This window comes from Periplaneta americana, chromosome 9, assembly GCF_040183065.1.
Source record: "Periplaneta americana isolate PAMFEO1 chromosome 9, P.americana_PAMFEO1_priV1, whole genome shotgun sequence".
In the NCBI taxonomy this organism is placed as follows: Eukaryota; Metazoa; Arthropoda; class Insecta; order Blattodea; family Blattidae; genus Periplaneta; species Periplaneta americana.
In genome coordinates this window covers 143806107-143821414 of record NC_091125.1, presented here as the reverse complement: position 1 = coordinate 143821414, position 15308 = coordinate 143806107, and the positions used below count along the sequence as shown (strand labels likewise).

Here is a 15308-nt window from a genome sequence, read left to right as displayed (position 1 = left end):
GTTTACTGCTGCATCTCAAATCATCCTGAGCTGCCACATCACAACATTTAAAGCGTAAATATAAATTCTATTAAAATTAATAAATAATTTTCTCCATAAACTGCAGGTTTATTATGAAATCATTATTAGCTGGGGAAGCTAAGCCTTTTAGCTTACATTGACGCTACGCCACTGCTGGATATATCAAAGATATCTGCATGAAAATTTTTATGTATATTTACAACAGTACAGTGAACAAATATTGAAAAGTACTTTGAAATTGGAAAAGTAGTTTGATCACAATAAAAATCTTAATTCTGGATAAAAATAAAACAAAATTAAAAACAATGTCACATTCAAGTGCCAATATCTCTGGAATCACATGGGAGAATTTGTAATTTTCTTGTATCAAAAGTGAAGAGGAAATTATAATATGTCTAAAAATTAGACCTACTATTACTAAGATTATACATGGAAAATTAATTAATAAAATTGATTTGATTTATTAATTTATAATTACGAAATTTCATTTACTTCATGTCATATTTTTAAAGGCTTTCAACTTTATTCAGTAACTGTTTAGTTCAGATCAACCGCATGAGGTGGACAGTGAAAAGAAACAGATCTATGAACCAACAATCCCGTTCCATAAAGATAAATATAGCCTGTCCCACATTAATGTAATAGGTCTGATGGTGGGAGCACTAGGTACCATACCCTCCTTCTTTGCCAACAAATGTAAAAACCTGGGGCTAACACACAGCATTGTGAAGGAAATAGCCATTAGTGCCCTCAAAGGATCGGTTCAGATATTGAGAAATCATTTGTATAGGAGTGATAATGGAAATTTCAAGTTATTTTAACCGATGGCTGTTGATTGGTTTAGATATCAATGTCAATCAATCCGTACTATTATTTTTCTCGCGGTATATGGCATTCAAATCATTCTAACCTATCTGATGATATTTTTCCCCCCCTTTCTTAACTGTAAATGAGCACAAACGCTACTTAGGTGTAAATTTTTCTGACATTTTGCATATTCGATTCCCTAACCGTTTCAAATGTATATCATTTTACCTTTTAGATGTGTTTCCAAATTATATGCAATACGCTTTGTCAAATCTGGCAACCTTTCCATAAGGGAAGCTAAATTTATTTATATATAACTTCAGAAGTACTAAATAACATACTGTTTCGATCAGACTTAATAGTAGCATGAAAAATCATAAAATCAGTCCACATGGAAGTCTGAAAATACTGACCTTGTAATGCAAGGTATTCCATGAGGTTCTCTGGCTTGAGTCTTGCATACAATGAGAGCAAGAAGTTGTGTATTGCTTCCTGCTGGCATCCTAAAGAATTGACACAGAACTCCAAATATCTGATTGCTTCAACAGCCTGAAAGAAAGCAGTAAACAAAACATCATCATTATCACAGTCATTAAACATCTTCGTCGTCATCATCATCATATCGTCGTCATCATATGCATCAATAAGCTTTATACCACTGCCGCCACCACCACCATTACTATTATTATTTTACCATCATAACCATCCTTTTTGTCGTCATTTTCAATGCCCTAGTGATACCAGCAAATAGGATTATAAAGAATGGACACTGAGCGAATTTTCCTGTGTTTTGTTTTTCTGTGCGCTGGCGTTTAGTTTCACTTTCAAGTGCTAGAGGTTAGTGTAATCGAGCATACGCTAAGATAATAATTGGGTATAGAGTTGAGACACAGGATCCAAACATCGCCTACCTTATTACATAATCCAGTGACGCTTTGCTTCAAATAAATTAAAGTTAACAGCTTTTCCTTATTTCACAGTGACGAACTAGTTGTAATAATATTTTTTTATATTTCAGATACAATAAATTACATTATAAAATAATATAATACATTATAAAATTAAGTATCAAATTCGTTTAATATTTGTATATAATATAATACAGGTATATGGTTTTACTTCTCATAATGGTTTTGTTTTTCCATTTTCAGTGCTATCAAATCATTACATATTTTAATTGTTGTTGGGGTCAACGTCTCAACTCTCATTATAAAGGAACTCTAGAGTCTAAACATTACAGTTAATGACGAATTTATTATTTTATGGATCCAATTTATTTTATTTGAGTACATAATGTACCTAGATGTATTAATTATATGTGTTATATTTCTGCTATGTCGACTGCTAGCTGGTGTGATGTCAGCGCCAATTCTAGGGAGAAAGCAGAATCTCACGCTCTAAATGGCTTGAAGGTCATTGAAATCAGTCTGGCTACATCAAAGGTACCGACGTGAAGTGTCCATTCTTTATAATCCCTATTCGCTGGTGATACTATGCTTGTATCAATCCAAATATTGTGGGTTCAAAACGAACAAAAGGTGACCAACTTTCGTACGGGAAAAATTCAAAACCATAGATCGTATTTTTATACGTCACACTAAGTTGTGACAAAGAAGAGAGCTTTTCAAAATTGGACTGTTTACTGTAGAACGCAAAAATCTAAAACAAATAAACAAATCGACGATTCCTACATTCAGATGTGGATAGTTCTGTTAACAAACCAACAAAAGTCCCTTTACGTCTCCAATAGAAGAAATATTATGAAAAATATCTAATGGCAAACTTGGTATCATAGCTGCAGTGAAAAATTGTGGATGCAAAAATCTCTATGAATGTCGTGTACTCAATAATAACTGGGCAAATATAAGAAGAATAAGAAAAGAAGAGTGATATTATTTTATCAACAATAATCTCACTACAGGTTTTGATTTATCTGGACAAAATCAAAACTCGATAGGATTTAATTGACTATTACACGATTAGAAGAAAGTATATAAAGATTGGAAGAAATAAAGTACTCTAATAAAATAAAATATTAATTGACTTACTGAAATTCTATTTCATTAACGTTAGCTTTATCAAAACGTTTGAACAGAGTAGCCATTTTCAGTTGACTATCTATGCGGTAAACAAATGACGATCGCAAAGCATGTTTTATAGTACTGTAAAGAATTTGCATTTTGAAATGTTGGCAAACAAAGAAACAAATGCTAGGCAGTGATAAAAACAAACAAATGCTAGGGAAGTAATAAAATTGTAGTGATAAACAGCCATGATTGGTTGAAACACGTCCTTTCATACCGTTTTATTGGTCAAAAGTAGTATGACGTAGTAAAAGTGTAATAGTCATCATAATCGTCTTTTGTATTTGGCAATTATTTGCTTAACATCCCTCTTCAACTATTTTGAAATTATGTTGATGTAGAATGATAATGACACTACAATGCATGGAATGAGAATGCAGTGGTAACTTAAGTACCAGTACTCAGAAAATACATGCTCAAAACTACTCTGTCTAGCACAAAGGGTTGCCAACCCTCCCATATTTCCCAGAATCTCCTGTATTTTGTCATAATTTTCAACACTGTCCCGGTTTCCGTGTTTTTCTTCTCTTCGAGCATTCTCTTTCCTTATTTTTGCAAACAATAAATATCATTATATCAAACATTTAATTTTGCCGTGAATGAATATGTCGTTCTAGAGATGCATTACAATATCTCTGTAGAAGGTAATGCTTGCCACAAATTGGTTTCAATGCTGCCAGATAATAATGCTCATACATAGAGAGTGTTTTCTCCCATGAACAGTAAGTGGACACTGTCCACTGGACAGATGTTCGAAACAGAAGCATGACACATCTAATCAAATCAGAAATGCAAATTACAGTCAACTTCAATTATTCATGCAGGTAATTTTTATAATTCGTTGAAAATTATGAAAAACTATTATGTGAGCAAAATATTGCCTCAAAATACTTTTGATTCAGCATAGCTGCGAAAGTGTAGAATAAAGTTATTGTTTAGTAACTGAATAATTGAATAATTTTTCAATTTTTTACCTGAAATTTTTTCGGTTTCTTAGTCTTCCGTATTTTGTTCAAAAAAAGTTACCAACCTCAAGCACAAATTTAGCACGGCATGCCTGCATTTCAAAGTTATTCCGTTTTGGAGACACTTCTATCAACTGTCTGAGTTATAGGTGGGCTCTGTAGCCAAGAATCCTGTATCAACTTCTGTACTGCTACGAATACACAAAATAAAACAAAATTACTTTACTCTACAGACACTTTTACTCACTTGGTCATCATCCAGAGTAACAAGCGCAGGTATCAAACTGGAAGGATTCAAACTCCGTCCTTGGCTGATGAGAGCGTTAACCATCTGCTTGGGCACAAATGGCATAAGGGAAGGTGCAAATGCGTAGAAAAGTTCTTTCCTATTCTGGCTCTTTAATACATCCAGAGCTGCAATAAGAAAAATATTATTAATATCAAAGCACTAGCTCACTCTACAGGTCACATAAGCCACATTTTAATTATAACTAGAGAGCGGAATTTTAGGCCCTAAAAAGTGGCATTTTAGGCATCTAAAATAGGCTCAAACTCCTTTATTTAGGCTCTATAAAATAAAAAATAGGCTTTTTTTTTGTTAAAGAATGTCACTAATATAAGAGTGTTTTTTATTCACCAATCACATTTTCATGGTTTGCTTCACAGTAGATGATCAGCACGTATTGTGGCTATTGTGTCGCTCACTGATGTAGTTACAAATGGTGAGGAAAAAGAAAAGGGTTGTTATCAGTTTTGGAATGTAACAGAATGCTTATTCGGGTCCAGCGAGTTTGTGTTAAATTGCTGACAGACAGAGGAAGGTATAATAATAATAAAAATAATAATAATAATCATCATCATCCTTCACGAATTAGGCCTCTGTAGACCTGTTTCGGCCCCATCTAGCAGTCTTCTTAACGGTCTTCCTGGTCGACGATGTCCTCTAGGTTTATATTGCATCATAATTTTTGGGATTCTTGAATTTTCCATTCTTCTTACATGATCTAGCCAATTGAATTTGTATCTGGTGATTTTTTCTTCTACTGACTCTACTTCTAATTGTTCTAAAATTTCTTCATTCCTTTTTCGGTCTAAAAGAGTATATCCTGCTGTTCTCCTGAAAAATTTCATTTCCGTTGCTTTGATTCTGTTCATGTCTTTTTTCTTTAATGTCCAAATCTCGCTTCCGTATAGAAGGGTGGGTAATGCTAGTGTATTATATATTTTTAAAATAATAATAATAATAATAATAATAATAATAATAATAATAATAATAATAATAATAATAATTTGTCCCGCAGGAGTTCTTTTATATGCCAGTAATTGACCAGCCTCATGGTCTAGTGGTCAGAGCTTCTGGCTATAGTTCATGAGGTCCCGGGTTCGATTCCCGGTTAGAGCACAGGAATTTTTCCTTAAAAGGGGATTATTCCTGTGTTCGTCCATGGTCTGGAATTTAGGTTAAGTTTAGATTTAAGACCTCTCCTGGCACCACATAATTATGATCATTCTATCACATCATCGGGGTAATGTAACTCCGCCTTCCAGGCACCCCAACCTCAAAATTACAACTAAGCCACAGCCAGGAGAGAAGACCAGAAATGTCGAAAAGACAACCTGGTGGCATTGGATAAAAAAAAAAAAAAATATGCCAGTAAATTTACTGACATGAGGCTGTTGCATTTAAGCGTACTTACATGCCATTGACCTGGGCCGGAATCAAATCAGCAACCTCGAGAACAGAAGGTCAGCGCTATACCGACTGTGCTACCCAGGCCGACTGAAAGTTGGAATTTTAGGATTGAAATATTGTAAGAATGAGAAGGGGTGGCCCAGAGGTACTTCTCTATTGTGTTGTTCACTGCTAGGAAGGAGTTGGAATATAAACGGTACAGGATGTTAACAAAAACAGTAAAAGTTACGAAAAATGATGCAAAAATTAAAAGAAAAACTTAAAAATAGGCACTAACGTCGAAATAGGCATTTTTAGGCACTATAAAACCCCTTTATTTATACCTATATTTCCATGAAAAATGTAAATATTAAATCTCAAGCCTGTATGTATCAAGGAAAAAAATAGGTTTTTGCCTAAATTCCGCTCTCTAATTATAACAATTACGAGATTTGAAACGAAATTGATTACATTGTACGGGTATAGGCCTACTGAATGATAATATACTGAAAGGCACAAAAAGCATAACACTTCAATTTTTTTTTTTAAATCAAGATTTATTTTATATTTCTGAATATTCTCTTATTCTTTTATGGTGGATTATTAAGTTATAGCCAAATTAAAAATTTTGTTTATAAAAAAAGTTTATTTTTACGAGGGTTGGAACATAAGTCACGGCAATTATTTTTTTCTTGGTATGTCGCATGGAAGCTGTGCAGTCATAGTGTGTGTCCACAATGGAACAGACACTAATGTTAAATCAGTTGTCAGTGTAGCGCAGTGCAGAATGGATGTAAACCATGTTGAACAATACTCATATATCAAAAATGCCACAGAAAGTTGGTAGAAGCTGTTGGGAATAATGTCCTTCCATACTGGACAGTCACGAGGTGGGTAGCTACTTTGAGGGCCTTTAGAACAGGTATGTGTGCTGTAATGATTCTGGCACAGGAACCTTGTAATGTTATGGCAACGACTGTAATAAACATGAGCAAAATGTTGGCGTGTTGTTAAATTTCCATACATTTCGTCTATTCTTTGTCCTTCCGTCTATATATTTCACATTTTCTACCGACACTCGGATTCTCATACAAAAAATAGTTGCCATGACTTATGCCCCAACCTTCGTAAAACAATTTAACTGAATTTTTGCAAGAAGGACATACAGTAACACAAAAAGTTTACACCGTTTTGTTTCGAAAACTTATTCATTACCACGCTACCAAAATAAATTTTTAATTTAACGTAAAATAATTCGAAATTTTCTCGGGCTTCCAGCCAGGTCATGAGTTGGTGATCCACCGACGTTTCGAGGATGTTCATCTTCCTCATCTTCAGGATTAAATGATATCTAAGGGTACCCAGCTCCTTAATTTATAGTGCCAGAGGGAGGAGTCAGCCGAGGAACTGTGCGCCAATTGGTTCTTATTAGTGCGGACCACGGCGAGAATGCGGCCGACGTGTCGTCTTGCTTTGTGCTGTTCGGCTGAATGACCTTGGGTCTCACGGTGGGCTCGGCGGACGAGTTCTTATGTGTCCTCCGCTGATGACGGCCCGTTGTCTGGGCGGTGAGAAATTTAATAACCGGTGCCCATGCCGCGCTTAGTTGGAGACCCAAGGTCATTCAGCCGAACAGCACAAAGCAAGACGACACGTCGGCCGCGTTCTCGCCGCGGTCTGCACTAATAAGAACCAATCGGCGCACAGCTCCTCGGCTGACTCCTCCCTCTGGCACTATAAATTAAGGAGCTGGGTACCCTTAGATATCATTTAACCCTGAAGATGAGGAAGATGAACATCCTCGAAACGTCGGTGGATCACCAACTCATGACCTGGCTGGAAGCCCGAGAAAATTTCGAATTATCACGTCGCCAGGAAAGCTTCAGCAGTTATTTTAACGTAAAATGTTCTGTTCAAGTGGAAGCTAAATAGTCTTTCTGGTTTTGCTACTGATAAAATGACAGAGCATATGACTCATGCAGTGACTACTTAAGTGATAAAGTGATGAGATAGTGATACACTTAGAGTTGGGGAAAATCAAACCAGATAATCAGCCCAAATGGGAATCGAACCAACGCCCGTATGAGCAGGAAACATGCTACCACCTGAACTATGCCAGTGGCCAGGTGTAATGTCAAGAACAATGATATAGTATGAGTTTCTCATTTCAAAGATCTGAGTTCAGATCTCAGTAAGACTAACAAGAACTTGAAGTGGAAAAAGACGATGTTCGGGCACAAGCATGCGAAATGTCATTTTTCGATATCATACCACCATTATTCCATTAATTGTCGCTGCCAATACCATCATCATGGTACAATTTGTGATAAACAAAGGTGGTATCATGTGCACGCATACACACACTCAAATCATGACATGACAAAGACTCTCTCAGAATGCATTAACAATATAGAGACTAAAATTCAATATTTTCTGTACCTTCAAGATAGTTGTTCTTGTAAATATGGTGACGAATAACTCGTTCAAAGTCTTTGTTGATAATGGTCAATTTAATGAGATTTTGTTTGTCACCATGACTTGCCATCAAATCGTAGACTGTTCCTTTATTGTTCTTCACACATTCCTGCAAAAAAGATCGATATATTTAAGTTAAAAATTATGAACTCCAAACGAATATTACTTAAATATTTATTAGCATGCAATGGAAATAATGATCGAATATGTACGTTAATGATTTGTATGTATACTGTGATCAACACACATGGATCAAACAACATTAGCATACCCAAGTATCATAGTTCAAACCTCGCTGGAAGCAATTAATTTTTTGGATGAAAAGTCTGGTAAGAAAGTAAAACTGGGAGTTCTATGTCATGCTAGGTCTATGACATACAAAAGAGTCTTACAACATTCAAGCAATTAATAACACAAGCAAAATTCTCAAATTTCTCACATCCCTTTCCGAAATGGCCGTATGTGCATAACAAGGTAAATTAACTTCTTAACTACTGTACCATTATTTTAACACAGTGAAGTTTTTGAAGTATTTTATTTTTTAAACTTTTATCATATTTTAAATAACTTTTTTATTACTCTTCTGTCCAACAAATGAGATATGAGAGGGAGGGGCAGATAAACGCTTTCCTAAGAGAAATTAATTATAGTTTTTTTTTTTTATTGTTTGAAAATTTGAATAATATTTTTCATTTAGATAAATTTCTGAAATTTAAAAAAATTTTGAAAATTTTTGAAATCTTGAAAATTTCTGAAAATTTGAAAAAAATATTTATTATATACGCGGTTTATTTCTAATTTCCATTGCAAATTTTGTCAAAGTCCTAATCCTTCCAATGTTAAGGTTGAAAGGTAGAGCCACGGGCCTTACTGTTAAGAGGATTATTGCACGGTTGTAAGAACATCTATTACAAAAGTGAGAGCCACTGAAGCAATATATTAGAGGTTTGGAATAAAAAGAAATGTTTCAGAGACTCATAATAAACCACTACCTAGTTTTACATTATAGGGCCCGTAGTATTTTTAAATGCCGATTTTTCGTAAATACAAAAGCAATTTAGAAATAATTACATACACGTAGGTCTACACATATATTATGTATATTTTTGTAAAATTAAAAATATCTCCTTAAAACTTACAACTTACAAATGATATGAAATGCTTTCCTTTTGGAATAGTAAATGAAGTACTGATATATTGTGTGCAATGCATTTCAGAGAACGAAAATTCATCTTCTTATTTATGCACATAATAAATGAATGCATTTATCATGTCCAATGAATAACTGTTTAAGAAATAAATAAAATATGAACAGTGATATCAATCATGTGTAAAACTTATGACAGAAAGTATGTGTCATCCTCGAGACACTCATTTTTTAAGCTTTCTTATACAAGGAAGTAAAAATACACACGAATATTCTGACAAGATAACTAATGTTAATTTTTGCCATATTACACTACATATCTCACAATCTTGTATTTTGAAATCCGCCACTTTCAACTGTAAAATAATGTTGAGCATTACTTACTATAACCTGTGGACGTGCAAGAAACGAATCAAGCTCCTTCTGTAAAGTAATGTATTCAGTTGTGTTCTCCTTGCCTTCGTCTCTCAATGATCCCAACTGATTTAAAAACAATTCTATCACCCAGATGACAATCATTGTTATTTGCGTCTTGTCCTGAATTCTTAAGCCTTCTAATTTCTGAAATAGAAAGTAAAATTTACTTCTTTTTCCCATACATTTTTAGACATATAAAATTCATAACATTATCATCATCATTGTCGTCCTTATCGTCCTCGTCGTCATTGTTCTCGTCATCGTCCTCGCTGTCGTTATCATCATCATCAATTTATTTAAGATAGGCCTCCTTCTCTCATTTGACCTGAGACAAAGTCAACTTTTCAATCGTGCCAGGGTCCTCACTGTCCTTTAGATTTATACTACAATGACTAATCTTGGACTGTAGGCTTTCACGGCCAGCGTTGATAGGATGCGTATTTTCCGGGCTAGAGGGCCGTGGTCTGTCGGTGATGTCCACCGGAGCAGTGGACGAAACGTTTGGTTGTAACACCGACAGACCACGGCCCTCTAGCCCGCAAAATATGCATCCTACCTAACTACAATCAATGACTGGAGATTTTGAAATCAATCTGTAATATATATATATATATATATATATATATATATATATATATTACACACACAAAATAGTTTCTTCTCCATAATAAATTTTTACAGGTCTTTTGACCCTCTTGACCCTCTATAGGGCTTAATTTAATTTGTATTATTTTCACCAGTGTCTGTATTTCTTTTTTGTATTCATATGTGCTATCTGGTGGGATGGAAGAGAAGGCCTTATGGCTTAATCCTGTCAGATTAAATAAATAATAATAAATTATAAATCATTTCTAGTATTTTTATTTACACTCTTCTTGTACATATGTAAACCATCTAAAGTAAAGCAATGTCATTGCTCATACTTGTGTTATAAGAATTTCTTCAGCTCAAACAAGTCACTTTTTAAACAATATACATTATAATAAGCATTATGATTAATTTTATTATGATGTACCGAAGTACATATGTTATTTCCGTGCAGGAATTCTGCGTTATCATATGATGAAGGATGGATAGAACCTTTAATATAAACTCCACATTATCGTTCCAGGTTCTTTGATATGTCTACGCAATCGTAAAAGTGTCTTACGTATCAAATACAATTTTTTTTTATTATCGAAAATTAAACACAAGTTAAAATTTGTTAAAATTCGATGACTGTGAATAGAATTAGGTTCTAAAGATTTTATAAGGATATTCATGAATATGTTCTATTAGAACATAGCATAATATTAATAAATATACCGTTACATAATAATAATAATAATAATAATAATAATAATAATAATAATAATAATAATAATAATAATAATCTAAGCAACATTATCAGGTCGAAATTTCAAATAGGTTTCCTGCTTTAGCAACTTTCCGATGAAGCTGAGGAAGAGTTAGATGTTAATAGCGTGTGGGAGAATAACCGAGATAATAAAAACTTTGGGGAGGCCGAGACGTAGATGGGAGGATAATATTAAAATGGATTTGAGGGAGGTGGGATATGATGTTAGAGACTGGATTAATCTTGCTCAGGATAGGGACCGATGGTGGGCTTATGTAAGGGCAGCAATGAACCTCCGGGTTTCTTAAAAGCCATTTGTAAGTAGTAGTAGTAGTAGTAGTAGTAGTAGTAATAATAATAATAATAATAATAATAATAATAATAATAATAATAATATACAAAATTTAAAATAATGATAATGTAAATTGTAAACAATTTTAATAATGACTCCTTCCCTTGATAAAATTCTGCGTACACCACTGGCATGGGCTACAGTACAATGTTGGCAGTTTAAAAGTCCCAAAACACTACTTGGTCAGTTGGTAGCCCGAACTCCATAATATATGTCTTCAAGATGAATATACGACGACATTGCACAACACTATTGTACTCTCTAATGAAATCTCACTCACGACTGACTGCAGGCAGGAAGAGAGCCCTGATTTCATGGAAGGGAATGCTCAGGGGCTCAGGCTGCCAACCGGATGAGCAATGTTTCGGGACTTTTAAGCTGCCCGAACTGTATTATGGACCTTGTAATAATAATGTGCTAATTCGTAGTTTACAACACAGTGGTTCTGAGCTTTTTAGTTAATTAAACACTGTGATAAACACTGTACCATCACACATATACTGTATGTACACTCACCTTTTTCAGGAATGTTTTCAATGCCTCAATCTGCCACACTTGCAAGAACTTGAGAGCAATCTCTTCAAATGATGACTGTGTTTCTGCGTAATGCACAGCACTCTTCTCATACCTCAAAACAAATATGACTGTCTCAATAATTTCTTAAATAAAACCAGTCTTCGAAAAATACAGCAAAACTGAATTTCCATATAAGTGCATTCAATATCATAAAACTACTTCTATGCCATCTCAGAATTTCAAATACAAGACAAAATTAAAAATATACAATGGAGGCAACGTTTCTGTGTTTTTATATTGTATCATAAAGAAATAACAGAAACAGGACATTTGACATCCCGAGCATACTTCTTTAGGGAAGAAGGGAAGTACAAGTACTGTTTTATGTCATCAAATGCATTCCTTACACACATCTTTAATAAATTCAGAAATACATATGATTAACCCAACATGATTAATTAGTCTGATTGTTATAAGAAACTTTTTATCGTCCAGTCTGCTGTCGAAAAATCTGAAAGTTAGAATTTATAAAACAGTTATATTACCAGTTGTTCTGTATGGTTGTGAAACTTGGACTCTCACTTTGAGAGAGGAACAGAGATTAAGGGTGTTTGAGAATGAAGTGCTTAGGAAAATATTTGGGGCTAAGAGGGATGAAGTTACAGGAGAATGGAGAAAGTTACACAACACAGAACTGCACGCATTGTATTCTTCACCTGACATAATTAGGAACATTAAATCCAGAAGTTTGAGATGGGCAGGGCATGTAGCACGTATGGGCGAATCCAGAAATGCATATAGTGTTAGATGGGAGGCCGCAGGCAAAAAGACCTTTAGGGAGTCGAGACGTAGATGGGAAGATAATATTAAAATGGATTTGAGGGAGGTGGGATATGATGATAGAGAATGGATTAATCTTGCTCAGGATAGGGACCAATGGTGGGCTTATGTGAGGGCGGCAATGAACCTCCGGGTTCCTTAAAAGCCAGTAGGTAAGTAAGTTATAAGAAACAGGGGCGCCGCAGGGCAGCATCGCAGTTAAGACGTAACACTGCAAGCCAGAAGGATGCGGGTTCGATTCCCGATGGGGTCATGGATTTTCAACCTTTAATAGAAATGAGTACTAGGGGAATTTTCTTGGGGGTAAATGTGGTGGGCACATAGGACTGACATCCTTCCTTACTGCAATAATAATAGCAATTGTCTGTGAAGCCTTAACATCTCGCCACCCTCTGGGCTGATCTGGCTCATCATAGGGTTGGCTTTATCTTTACTTTTATAAGATACTGTTTTTCAGGTTTTACAGAGTGTGAAGATGTTTCACAGAAAGCCTTTAAAACCTTTCATTAGCCAATCAATCAAACAATCAATCTTCTTAATGTATCCAGCTGTTTGGTAGCAACATGAAGTCCATTATAGTCCACTGTAGTCTTTTCAGTTCTTGTTTTTCATGAGAAATGAGGGGTATTTTGATCGGTGTTCATTATAGGCCTGTTGCTAGTAGCCAGAGTTGGGGTGTAGTCAATATATACTGCAGAGCTGTGTCTTAACTGGTAGTGATGATTTTAATTTACTTCTTTTGTGGTTTATGGATAGACACTATTTAATTAGCTAGTATTCTGAAGCTAAAAATGTGTTTTGAATTCCATAGCTGCTTCGTACAGAATTTTCTTTTTCGATTTTTAACTACAAAATTAAATTTCTCTTACGCATTTATCACAATTGTTACAAATCACGCCACTCTTGTTAATTCTTCAAGATTGTACATTAGGATGCTTAATTAAACTTAAAGAATCTAGTTCCTAAAGTAGTATGATTTGTAACAATTTTTGTGATAAGCACCAGTATGTAAGAATAATGTAATTTTTAGTTAAAAATTGAAAAACAAAATCTGTACAAAGCAATTAACAACACATATTTAGCTTCAGAACACTAGCCAGTTAAATAAATGATACTTCTGAATACTTCATTCTCTATTTGTCTTTGGAAATAAGCTCCGTAAGTGATGGTAAATCCTCGTGAATCACCTGGTATATACAGATAAATAAAACAAGAGAAAACAAATGTGTGATACTTACTGTTTGTTGTTAAAGAACATTTCAGCTTGTTTGACGAGAACCTGGTCAATATGAGCAGGATTGTCCTTGCAGTACTGTTTGGCGAGCTCAAACTCGCCCTTCTCAACATATATCTGCAAGAGGAATACAGTGTATAGTGCACATCAAACTGACCTTACAATTGAATGAACTAACTTTAACTGTCAAAAATGATACAATCTCTTTTAAAGGAATGATAACTTAAGATCTTGTTTCAGCTATAGTCGTTATTCTATTGTCAACTTCGAAATTTCAAATTAGAACATAGGTCATTGAGGGTATCATTGGAAACTACTTTTACTGAAACTTTTCATTCTAACTTTTATTGTTTTCTCACAAAGCAATAAAGATTAATTTTTGATCCTACAGAATATATCTGTTACGGTAACAAAATATTCTGTAGGACCAAATATTAATCTCTACATAGATTCTTCGCCCAAGAGTGCATATTACTGTGGAATCCCAGCCACCAAGTCACTCAATTGAGTGTGTTCCTTGTATAATGGCAGTTGACTTAATACATGTCAACATAAAAGAAATGTCATATTTTACTTTCAGAAGGTTAGTGAGTAAGGCATTGATGTCAAATCCACTCCACAGTGTCAATGAATTTAGTAATATTACGTTTTAGATCCTATTGTTTTAACCTCATTTAAATGACATATTTGTACATTTTAACATGATCTGATACCTTTTTTTTAACACTTTTAATCTGTCTTTTTAATTGTCTGGTAATTGTATATTTATTTTGATTTCATTTCAATATCTGTCCATATTATTGTAGGCAATGTATTATATATTTGTATTTTGATGTTGCCTATGGGCTGTATATTTGCTGAATGACATCTACCTACCTATATGTCGAACTTGGAGTCAGACCACAAAGGGAAAAACACTAGAGGAGAGGGATTCGATCTGGTGCTGTGGATTGAACTTCGGCATAGCTCAGTGATTAGAGCACTTGGTACATAGAATCAAGGACCTGGGTTCGATCTCCGGCACTGGAGTGACTATTTCTCCTCTAATAACCATTGTTACCATAACATATATTCTGTAGGACCAAAAATTAATCTTTACATACACTTTTTATATTTCTATATAAATAGTTTAATAATCTCAGCTTTGGTTATAAAAACAGAATGACAATCTGTAACTCTCTATTTACCCTGTTTACCCTCCTTTCCCAACTACAAAGACAGTCACAAATGACGAGACAATTGAGGGGCTCACAACCAGAGTGGACCAAGTCCTCCAGTGATCAGTTTGTGGATTAATACAATCTCGGATGAAGAAAACTTAGATTTATTCAATGCCATAACAAAAAAAAGTCTATAACTCATTTGTTACTCCACAAAGGGCAGCATTTCCTATGGAAGGTGAAGGTTGCTAAGCGTGAGCCAGGAACTTTAAAACTCAATGT

The 15308-nt window shown here is 34.6% G+C and overlaps 1 protein-coding gene across 3 annotated transcripts in view; it reads right to left on the bottom strand.

Annotated features, from left to right (window-relative positions):
* dor (vacuolar protein sorting-associated protein 18 dor) overlaps nucleotides 1-15308 on the bottom strand; it is a 291090-nt gene that overhangs the window by 124331 nt on the left and 151451 nt on the right. For all 3 annotated transcript variants that reach the window (XM_069836074.1, XM_069836073.1, XM_069836075.1), the window contains 6 exons: nucleotides 13871-13983; nucleotides 11793-11904; nucleotides 9556-9732; nucleotides 7989-8133; nucleotides 4125-4291; nucleotides 1242-1377 (listed from right to left, as the gene is read on the bottom strand). In XM_069836074.1, coding sequence (XP_069692175.1) covers nucleotides 1242-1377; nucleotides 4125-4291; nucleotides 7989-8133; nucleotides 9556-9732; nucleotides 11793-11904; nucleotides 13871-13983 — 850 coding nt within the window. The remainder of the gene's footprint in view (nucleotides 1-1241; nucleotides 1378-4124; nucleotides 4292-7988; nucleotides 8134-9555; nucleotides 9733-11792; nucleotides 11905-13870; nucleotides 13984-15308) is intronic.